We start from the raw sequence: 11,674 nt of genomic DNA on the forward strand, positions 1-11,674 counted from the left end.
CGGAAATGATATTAGTCGCGATTGGATATCTCCAGGGAGGTAGTGAGTTGTGATTGGTTAAGATAACGCTCAGGCAAATCTAATTACGTTGGATAGGGTCGAGCACAGGCGCGCGTTTGTATTGGTTGATATGTCGTGTAGAGGGCAGGGTCGTGTTTTCACGCGCGTAAATTGTGAGACGAGCAAGGAAGATATCCGGGTTTTGACATGGCGGGTCTGCGAGGTGCTTTAATTGTTCTAGAGGGTGCAGATAGAGCCGGGAAAAGCACCCAGGCACGACGGCTGGTGGAAGCACTGAAAGAGCGGGGTTACAGGACCGAGGGCCTGAGGTTTCCAGGTGAGCACAGTCCGCTACAAAACCAGCCAAGATGCATTTCAGAAGCAGCACAAAAATAGCACAATATGGGCTGCAAAATAATCCGCAACAATAAATACATTTATGTGAAAATTTGGCTTTTCAAAGTAAACTTTATTGTCATCTCAGCAGTATATGAATACACAGTGAGACGGGACGACGTGGCTCCAGCGTGTACATTTCACAACCAGGCACTTAAAATACACTATAAATATGTAAACATTTGAAATGTGCAATATATTGGCAGACATTGGATATATGCATGTGTCAACCTTTAGAATTGTGCAAATAAATTAACAGTTTACAAAGTTAAAGGGATACTGTCATTGGAAAACATGTTTTTTCCAAAACGCATCAGTTAATAGTGCTGCTCCAGCAGAATTCTGCACTGAAATCCATTTCTCAAAAGAGCAAACAGTTTTTTTTTTTTATGTTCAATTTTGAAATCTGACATGGGGCTAGACATATTGTCAATTTCCCAGCTGCCCCTGGTCATGTGACTTGTGCCTGCACTTTAGGAGAGAAATGCTTTCTGGCAGGCTGCTGTTTTTCCTTCTCAATGTAACTGAATGTGTCTCAGTGGGACATGGGTTTTTACAATGGAGTGTTTTACTATTGAGATCTACCAGGCAGCTGTTACCTTGTGTTAGGGAGCTGCTATCTGGTTACCTTCCCATTGTTCTTTTGTTTGGCTGCTGGGGGTGGAAAGGGAGGGGGTGATATCACTCCAACTTGCAGTACAGCAGTAAAGAGTGACTGAAGTTTATCAGAGCACAAGTCACATGACTTGGGGTAGCTGGGAAATTGACAATATGTCTAGCCCCATGTCAGATTTCAAAATTGAATATAGAAAAAAAATCTGTTTGCTCTTTTGAGAAATGGATTTCAGTGCAGAATTCTGCTGGAGCAGCACTATTAACTGATGCGTTTTGGAAAAAACATGTTTTCCAATGACAGGATCCCTTTAACTTTGTAAACTGTTAATTTATTTGCACAATAATTATAACACTATTAACTGATTCATTTTGAAAAAAATGTTTTTTTTCCCATGACAGTATCCCTTTAAGATCACAGTTCAGGAGTGTCTGGAATGTAGTGGGAGGGCAAGGCAGTGAGTGGAGGAGTCTGACCGCTTGTGGGGAAAAAAGCTTTTGCGCAGCCTGGTTGTTCGGGCTTTAATGTTGCGAAAGCGTCTGCCGGATGGGAGCAGCGTGAACAGTCCATGTGAGGGGTGTGTGGAGTCCAGTGCAATGCAGGAGGCCTTTCTTGCACAGCGCTTGTGGAAGATGTCCTGCAGTGATGGAAGTGCTGCTCCAATGATGTTTTTAATTTTTTTCCATTTCTCAAACTTTTTCATGAAGTAAAATGGGACAGATTTGCCCGTCACCAGGGACGTAACTACAGTGCGGGGCCCAGGAATTACATAAGTCCTTATTTCATATACAATTTCAATAAATATTGGTAAAGCAGGTCAACCTCTAGACTAGGGTTGCCACCTGTCCAGTTTTGACCCGGACAGCCTGGTATTTTGAAGGGCTGCCCGGGTAAAAAACTTCCAGCTTGGTTAAGCAAAACCTGGGCATGATTCCCTTGATTGACATGGCGATCACTGCGTCATAGCCCTGCCCCTGATGTCACAACCACTCCCATATATATCATGCCCTGCCCCCTGCCTGGTCGCCACCATATGGAAAGATGGCAACCCTACTCTAGACATTTTGGTGGCCAGCAATTTTTTGCTCTGAAATTGAGTAAAGTCACCAGAAATGCAAGAATGGGAGATTGGGGTACAGAGCACAAAATCTGTTAACGCCTGACTTCTAAACAGGTCAGTCTCATTGCATGCTGGGTATTGTAGTCTTGCATTAAACTTCGCAGTTGGCAAAAACAACATTACCCAACATGCATTGGGAGACACCGGCTTGGCACATTAAGGCAAGAAAAAACTTTGGCTGGTTTCCAAATTACAAACCAGCCAGAGACCCAAATAGTAGCCCAAATCTGTACCTTGGCTAGTTTGTACTTTCATGACTGGGCTTTAAATAAGTACCCCAATTTGGCTGGAAACCCGCCAACCCTGACTGGAGAAGTGGCATATCACTTGATCCATGGGTCAGCCCCGTATTAGTAATGGGAGAAATGAACCCAGACCAGAACATCTAATTCTTGCCTTTAAACGGTAACTTTTACTATGTTATAAGCAACTTTTCAATTGGTTATTATTTTTTATAGTTTTATAATTATTTGCATTTTTCTTCTGACTCTTTGCAGCTTTCAAATGGGTGTAGCTATCCCCTTATAAAAAACAAACAAATGCTCTGTAAGGCTACAAATGTATTGCTAATTTTTATTATGAATAGGAGTGGGTCTATTCAGAACACCAAACTGAATACTAGTTTGCATATGCAAATTAGGGGCGGAAAAATTCTTCTTTTGTGACAAAAAGTCACACGATTTCCCTCCAGCCCCTAATTTGCATATGAAAATTAGGATTCAGTTCGGCCAGGCACAAGTATTTGGCCAAATCCTGCTGAAAAAAGGCTGAATCCTGGGTGCAGAATCATCATAATTAGGGATGCACCAAATCCACTATTTTGGATTCGGCCGAATCCCCGAATCCTTTGTGAAAGATTAGACTGAACCGAATCCAACCCTAATTTGCATATGCAAATTAGGGGTGGGAAGGGGAAAACATTTTTTATTTCCTTGTTTTCTGACAAAAAATCACGTGATTTCCCTCCCCATCCCTAATTTGCATATGCAAATTAGGGTTTGGCTTCTGTTCGGCTGGGCAGAAGGATTCGGACGAATCCGAATCCTGCCGAAAAAGGGCGAATCCCGAACTGGATTCGGTGCATCCCTACAAATAATCTCCATCTCTTTCGAAAGATCCGCACTGACAGGACTTAAAATTAAAAAAATGTTCTTTATTTCAGAGCAAAAGACTGACGTTTCCGCCCGAATCGAGGCCTTTCTCATCATTTTTTGTTTTGGTAGTTTGGAGCATGTTCATACACTTATTTTTTTTTTTTAACAGCGTTTTTGAATAAGCTTGTTTAAAAAAAAAAATGGGGTGGGGATATTCCTTTAATGCGCATAAGAGGCCTAAAGTATCTCTGTACAAGTGCCCAAAAACTGTTCTGCAAAGTTCTTCTGCCTTCTGTTTTGTTTTACAGCATGGCATGCCCTTGTAGTTTGTGTAATGCTAACTTGATTCAAATGCGTTTATCAGTGGTTACTGTTTGTTTTCACAGAGAGAACAACTGAAATTGGGCAACTGATAGGCTCCTATTTAGAGAAGAAGAGTAACCTGGAGGACCATACCATTCATCTGCTGTTTTCTGCCAATCGCTGGGAACAAGTGTAAGAATGAAACCCAACAGATGGTTAGAATCTTTGTTTTTAAACCTTGTTTTTGTTCTCTTAGAGCATGTTCCTCATCCACAAAGTAAACCAGTTTGGGATGGGGACTAAGATTTCCACTGTTCTAGGCACTACAAAAGGGCATTATGTCTGCTTTTTAGTTAGTTTTTGTTATAATTTTTTTTTTTCACAAACCTGTTCTGTCTTTCCACCCTGTGGTTGTAAAAATGTAAAAATATGGCTGCTAGGGTCAGCAAAAACAGATTCGTTTATTGAGGATACATTTTTTTTAAATAACTGTTTCATGTGCCTAACACTAGAAACATTTTTTAGTTTGCACAGCCTATCTATTTACCCAGTTTTTATTTTTACACTGAACTGTTCCTTTAACTGTATTCTCAATTCAATTGTAGGCTGGCACAGAAACTGGACTTCACTCCGAAATATGATGCAAATAAAAAAATGATTTATTACGCATATAGGAACATTTCAGAGGGTGGCCTTACGGTTTTCATATAGTCAAATACAAGAGTCCTCTGCACTCAACCCATTATCAATATATTTAAGACAGCGACATTTTGTGCATACTGCTACTAAAAAATGCCTTACCCTTTAAACAAAACAGGGATTGTTTGTCCATATATTGCAATATATTTAAGCTGGCCAACTACGTCAAAGTCATCCCATATCTGGCCAGTCCTATGCTCAATTTTATCTGATTCATTAAGAATTCTATTGCTTCATTATACATTCTACAAAGGGACTAGGTTTTACCTGCAACTTACTAGCTGCTTTCAAAGCAAAACTCCCAAACTTGGCTTGCTTTGAAAGTTGCAGGTAAAACCTAGTCCCTTTGTAAAATGTATAATGAAGCAATAGAATTCTTAATGAATCAGATAAAATTGAGCATAGGACTGGCCAGATATGGGATGACTTTGACGTAGTTGGCCAGCTTAAATATATTGCAATATATGGACAAACAATCCCTGTTTTGTTTAAAGGGTAAGGCATTTTTTAGTAGCAGTATGCACAAAATGTCGCTGTCTTAAATATATTGATAATGGGTTGAGTGCAGAGGACTCTTGTATTTGACTATATGTATTTTGTGGTCACAGCCTCATTGCACCCCCGCCTAATGGTTTTAAAAAATAGTGGTGAGCACAACTTTCCCTTGTTTCTTACGGTTTTCATGCCTTGTGGGCACTTAGTTATATAAGCCTATGACTAAAGGGAAAACGCGTAAGGCCACCCTCTGAGATGTTCCTTTTTGCGTAAGAAATAATTTTTTTATTTGCATCATAGTTTGGAGTGAAGTTCAGTTTCTGTGCCAGCCTACAATTGAATTGAGAAAGTATGTTATTACCTCCTCCAAGCTGAAGGTCTGGGGCTTGAGCACCTGGACCCTCTGTTAGTATTGGTGAGTGTACCTTACTGCTCATAAGTTCACAATACTGGACATTTTCCTTCCTTTTCCCCCTACCCCCCCCCCCTTTTTTCCCCTACAGTATTATGTGCCTTTAACTGTGTTTTGCAGTCAGCTTGATTTTATTTCTCCATTGTGATGTCCCTGATTTGTTTCTGTTCTTCTTCAGTCCAATGATAAAAGAGAAATTGAGAAGTGGTATTACACTGGTTGTAGACAGATATGCCTTTTCCGGGGTTGCGTTTACAAGTTCTAAGGAGGTAAGTGATCAATCTACTGGATTTGCCTGACAGCATTTGTTAAAGGAAGATAAATCAACATTGCATATTGATTTACCCAAAAGGGCCACTAATGACATTTGCGAGTTATTTGCATGGGGTTGCTCTCCTGCCAATACTGTTCAGTTGGTTTCAGATAGTTTATCAGAAATAGACTTTTTTTCAATTGCTTTCCATTGGTTACCGTTTCTTCAAAATCAAAGTTTCCTGTCTCTGTTGGTTGAGTCTGGCAGTTCAGTAATTCAGGTGCAGACTAAACTTACAATTTTGCAACATTTAGTTGATACATTTCTCAGCAGCATCTCTGGAGTATTGGCAACTATTATATCAAATGTAACAGCTGCCTGTAATGAAACCCAGGGATTCTGCTCAGCAGAAATGTATCGACTAAATGCATCAATTTAGAACAGTTTATAGGGCCGGTGACCCCCCCCCCATTCTCAGAGCTGCTTTAGGAGATGAAAAAGGACACTTCAATATTAGAAAAACAGTCACATGTAAATGTTTGCTGCCTATTTGTTCGTATAGAGTACTAGTACTGGACAAAACTTTACATGTATTATTATATTACTGCCTTATTGGGTTTTGTTTTATGCTAGACTAGTCTCTTTTCAGTGATGTTTCATCCCAGGGACTTGGCTGCTAGACATTTGGGCCAGATTGTAAAAGCACCTCTCCAAGAAATAAAGTTTGAAAATCCTGGTGCAAATGTGGTTCTCTATTACCAATGCCTGAAAGATTTCCAATGTTTTAAAGCTTACTGGGATAAGTTCTTGTTGAGACATCTTTCTTGCATCGGTAAATACATGCTAGATTCATATAACTTGTTTGCGTTTATTATTGCATACTTAAAGGAGAAGGAAAGTTGTGTAATCACATTTATACCAGATTATTGTCTTGCATAAAACATACTGAAACTTTTCTATACTTTGGTACATAAGTATATCAATATTCCACTTCCCCAACTTTCTCTCTGCCATCTTGCCTGCCTGTCATCACTTCCTTTGGTCTGCTCTGTGTTCTCTCAAGACAACACAACATACACAGATTGCAAAGATCACAAAACAGGAGGAAGACTGACCTCCCCCTTGCTCTAAAGATATCATTTGGGAAGGCATCTGACAAAGGGCAGTGAATTGAGCAGCACAGTATGTTTTCCATAGAGATCATCAAAGACCATGTTTAAATGCTGCTTCATTTATAACTGCCTTTACGTCTACTAATTTCCATGGCTGTTTGGGTCTACTTTGTGGGGCATGTATTCATATTTGGGTACTACATTTTGTATTTTTTTTGTGTGTGTGTGTATATATATATCTATATCTATATATATATATATCTATATCTATATATATATCTATATATATATCTATATATCTATATATCTATATATCTATATATCTATATATCTATATATCTATATATCTATATATATATATATATATATATATATATCTCTATCATATATATATATATATATATATATCATATATCTATCATATATATATATATATATATATCTATCATATATCTATCATATATCTATCATATATCTATCATATATCTATCATATATCTATCATATATCTATCATATATCTATCATATATCTATCATATATATATATATATATATATATCTATCATATATCTATCATATATCTATCATTTAAATATTTAAATATACAGCTATATAAAGTTAGGTGTAACAGCCAATAATTAACCAGAAATAATAATGCCTTTGAGCAGGGCTGAAAACCGCTGCAGTGAGAGTGAGAGAAGCTGCAGGAAAAAGATACACTGGGATTGTATGTACAGACCATAACACATTTATAATACATGCACATAAATCCAGTATAAACAGTTATTTGCAATTCAAGTGGATAAAATCTAATTTAAAGGGGTGGTTCACCTTCAAACAACTAGTTGTTTTCAGATAGATCACCAGAAATAATAATAACTTTATCCAATCACTTTCTATTTTCTATGTGTGACCGTTTTTCAAAAATTGAAGTGTAAAGTCATTTTTCACCTTCTGAAGCAGCTCTGGGAGGAGGGGGGTCGCAGACCCTGTAAACTGTTCTAAATGGATACATTCAGTTGATACATTTCTTATCTTTGTCCCTGCTGAGCAGAATCCATAGGTTTCATTACAGGCAGCTGTTAGAATTGATACAATAGTTGCTAATACTCCAGAGATGCTGCTGAGAAATGTATCAACTAATGTAACAAAATTGTAACAGTTCAGAGTCTGCATCCGAATTACTGAGCTGCTTGACTTAAACACCAGACACAGGAACATTACTTTAAACTTAGATTTTGGAAAAATAGTAACAAATAAGTAATGGAAAGTAATTGAAAAAAAAGTCTTTATTTCTGGGGAACAATCTGAAAACAACTGAATTTAAAAAAGTGTTTGTTTGGAAAGGTGAACAACCCGTTTAAGGAACTCATTTAGCACATGTGTTGTGCACTATAAATGATATGTAATATTTCTCAACAGACTTGTCATGCACGACTCCTATAATGCCTGTTATCACAACACTGTTTAAGACTTTGTATAAATATTGCTATAATACTGATAAAAGAAAATGTGCAGATCCACTTGCTGCATATTATCTGCTAACACTGGTATAAAAAGCAGCACATCTGTATTTTTGGGCAGAACTTTGATCTGCATTGGTGTAAGCAACCTGACGTTGGACTTCCAAAGCCAGATCTGGTCCTTTTTCTAAAAGTGAGCCCTGAGGTTGCAGCTACACGTGGAGGCTTTGGAAATGAGATATACGAAACCAATTCATTCCAAGAAAAAGTAGCAAAGCGCTACGCTCAGCTTATGGACGATAAAACGGTCAACTGGAAGGTAAAACTAACTGCTTGTTTCAAGGTCAATTGCACAAAAGGGTTTTTGTTTTACTTGGGGAAACCTGCTGCAGTCAAATTAAATGAATGAATTGCAAAACTTGTGGTACATTTTCTGGCAGTGAATGAACTAGCATACCATAAGCCTTGCATTTCTGTTAGCAATAATTAGTAGTCATTGGACATTGTAATATTTGGTGTTCCAGGACTAATTTTTCTACATTATACAGATAAGTTTATTGTATGTATGTATGTATATTTTTTATTTGTAAAGCGCTCCTTGAGGGCAAAGCACTGTACAACAAAACAATAAATTAGTAGTAACACAATAAATTAGTAGTAACATCTCAGGATTGTGATTTAGAGCACTAAACCAATAGATAACACTTAACGGGTTTATACTACAAGTATTCTGTATGCCCCATTTCTGTTTCAGATATACATTACTGAAAATGACATATAGTACAGTCCAGGATATTCATGCCATGATCATTTATTTTCTGGGGGGATAGAGATTTAAAATATCCATACACTTCTACGGAGCTGAAGGTAGGGAGGGGATATTAAAGAACTAAAGAAAGAGGATGTTCTGCTAGACCTGCAAGTAAACCTAGTGGCATTTAATTACCCACTACACTACCATTCATGTATGATCTGAACTGCCAAACACTTTAACATTTATATCTATAACAGTTATTTGCATTAATTTCTCAAACTACATCTTTATGTCAAGATATATTAAAATATTTTATATAGCTGATAACGAATGTGCAGGTACTAAACTGCACTAACTTTGTTATTGTGCAAACACTGACCTCTTGTTGTGGACTTTTTTTCAGCTCGTTGATGCCTCCCAAGATATCGAAAATGTTCACCAACAGTTAAAGGAGCTAAGTGAAAAGGCCATAGATGATGCCAAAGATCAACCGATTGGCAAGCTATGGGAAGAAGAATCTCCTTGATAACTGAATGTCTATTTAAAGTATTTATCACAGTATAAAGTAGTATAAAATATGTTAAAATATCACTTTACCTTCTGTATTTCTGTAACAAATTGCTTCTGCAAAGTGAGCAATTGCACAGTTAAAATAAGTAATGAACTACTTTTTATTCTGGCGATTCATAGCCCAATGTGATTGAAAATATAAATAAAAATATTATATTGAACATTGCTTCACTCACATGAAATACCAAAAAAACGCATAAGCATGTTGCTGTTGGTACTGGCACACTGCCCCAAGCTTTTTTTTATCCTTTGATTCTGCATATAACTGCTGTTTTCCTTTAATCATGTATATTTGGAGAGTAATATGTCTAGAACCACATCATCCAGGTCATAATTAGTGAAAAAATTGTTTAGAGGAGAACGAAAGCTTAGCCCATAATCTTTGCAGAAATAGAAGTTCACAACATAGTATACTGAATCGCTAAGTTAATTCAGTGTTACAGGCATTTGGAGAGTTAAAATCTACACTCCGAAATGTCTTCAGCTGGCCATAGACGCAAAGATCTGATCTGGTCGATCGGACAGGTTAAAAGATTTCTGTTGGCTGCGGATAATATCTCTGCGTGTATTGCCGATCGTACGATTTTCAGTGGGAGACTGTCACTAGCTTTGGTCGGACATAACTATCGTACCATTGTTGTCAGGGGCAGAACATCAGCTGATCTGTTCTTTTACTACTTTATTTGATCTGAATGGTTAGTGGCAGGTTGGGAGATGGGAAAGTCTGATTGTGCGATGATTCGTACGATCGGATCTTTGCGTCTATAGCCAGCTTTAGTTCCATTTATCACATGTCGAACGATTTTTAGTTCGAATCGTAGTCGAAGGTCGAAGTAGCCAATTCGATGGTCGAAGTAGCCAAAAAAAACATTCGAAATTCGAACTATTTTTCCTCTATTCCTTCACTCGAACTTAGTGAATGGGCGCCTAAATGTTTAAACCGGTCATGAATGTTAACTTGAAGCAGATATATGCTGGTTTTTTTTTTTTTGTAACCTTATGTTATTTAAAACCTACAGTATAAATTTAAACACATTATGTAGAATGTTGCCTCACTAGTATACTTGTAACTCCAGTCTCAGCTGCTGAAGTCTTTAGCCCTTTTTATGTGTGTTTTTGTCTTGTTTCCTTAGAAAGGAATAGCTTGTAGCAGTATCTGTGTATAGTCTCCAGTCAAACAAATGATAGCCTACTAGGATATACTCATTATTCAATAACCTTCTTAATTTATACATTTGCATTACTTTCACAGTTTCTGGTGTGGAGAATAGATGCTTTTAATAAATGTAGGTTGTGGGGCAGCACTGATTGCTCATGGACTGTGATTACTAAAATCACAAAATGAAAACATTTCTCAGGGTGCTCTTCTTTAAATAAAAAAAAGTTTCAAAGCTATTAAAGGAAATCTATACCCCACAAACAATGTAGGTCTCTATACAAAGATATTGAATGAAACAGCTTATATGTAAAACCCTGCTTTATGTAAATAAACCATTTTCATCATAATATACTTTTTTAGTAGTATGTGCCATTGGGTAATCATAAATAGAAAATTGCCATTTTAAAAAAATAAGGGCCACCCCCTGGGATTGTACGATTCACTGTGCACACAAACACACCGAATAAACCATAGATATTAGGTCACATGAGCCAATTAACAGAGTTGTGTCTTTTGCTTCCACCCTTCTGCCTGTTACAGTTAGAGTTGTAGTATTTCTCGTCAGTTGATCTGAGGCAGCACACAGACCATCATAAAATGGTGGCTCAAGGCAAGAGATGTAAAAGGGCAGTTTTTACTTAAATATATATTCCAGTTTGGTAAGATTCTTTCATATGCCTCTTAATTTGATATTAACTATCTGTTGCTCAAGTATTCATTTTGGGGGTATAGTGTTCCTTTAAGCTTTAACTGCTCATGAGTTTTGTCCCCTGAATGTATGCCTAGAGAAATAGAGACAACTGAACACATATGGGTCCACGGTGAAGATGCTTTTTTTTGGGGGGGGGGGAGTGGTTGAAATGGGTCTGGTCCATCACCCACCCTGACAGTCTAGATAAGGGGGGTACACATAACTAATGCTCAGACCACCCCCTGGCTTATGGATAGTAGTGCAATAAAGAGATCCAGGGTGTCTTCCTCTTGACAAAGACGTCAACTAAACTGAAGTGACACTACTTATTCATGGACTAAACTATAGTTCTAGATGGTGGAGCTCGTTAACCCTGTATTTCCCTGGCTCAAGCTGGAGGTACCGATGCTTACAGGTACTGTGTCCCCAAGAGGGCAGTAGAAAAATATCTTTACATGTTTTTACCCTGAAGAACAACAGGTTTATATACAGATAGAAATTTCCCATTCACTCGAGAACATTGGTTATTTTAGGCTTGGC

At 37.6% G+C, this 11,674-nt stretch overlaps 1 protein-coding gene across 2 annotated transcripts; it reads left to right on the top strand.

The window, feature by feature from the left end:
• Positions 1–61: 61 nt before the first annotated feature.
• dtymk.S (deoxythymidylate kinase S homeolog) lies at positions 62–9,445 on the top strand. 2 transcript variants are annotated; one of them, XM_041563973.1, is made up of 5 exons: positions 62–337; positions 3,610–3,718; positions 5,311–5,401; positions 8,082–8,279; positions 9,118–9,445. In XM_041563973.1, exons 1-5 carry the CDS (start codon positions 208–210, stop codon positions 9,238–9,240), a joined length of 651 nt encoding a protein of 216 aa, XP_041419907.1. In that variant the 5' UTR covers positions 62–207; the 3' UTR covers positions 9,241–9,445.
• The last annotated feature ends 2,229 nt before the right edge of the window (positions 9,446–11,674 follow it).

The sequence above is a fragment of the Xenopus laevis genome, chromosome 5S, assembly GCF_017654675.1.
Source record: "Xenopus laevis strain J_2021 chromosome 5S, Xenopus_laevis_v10.1, whole genome shotgun sequence".
NCBI lineage: Eukaryota > Metazoa > Chordata > Amphibia > Anura > Pipidae > Xenopus > Xenopus laevis.

What these genes read in the sequence shown, in the direction of transcription:
- dtymk.S (XM_041563973.1), top strand. Translation starts at nt 208, where the DNA reads ATGGCGGGTCTGCGAGGTGCTTTAATTGTTCTAGAGGGTGCAGATAGA. An exon ending in GCCAATCGCTGGGAACAAGT is followed by an intron (nt 3,719 to 5,310) that starts GTAAGAATGAAA and finishes GTTCTTCTTCAG; the next exon opens with TCCAATGATAAAAGAGAAAT. An exon ending in ATAAAACGGTCAACTGGAAG is followed by an intron (nt 8,280 to 9,117) that starts GTAAAACTAACT and finishes ACTTTTTTTCAG; the next exon opens with CTCGTTGATGCCTCCCAAGA.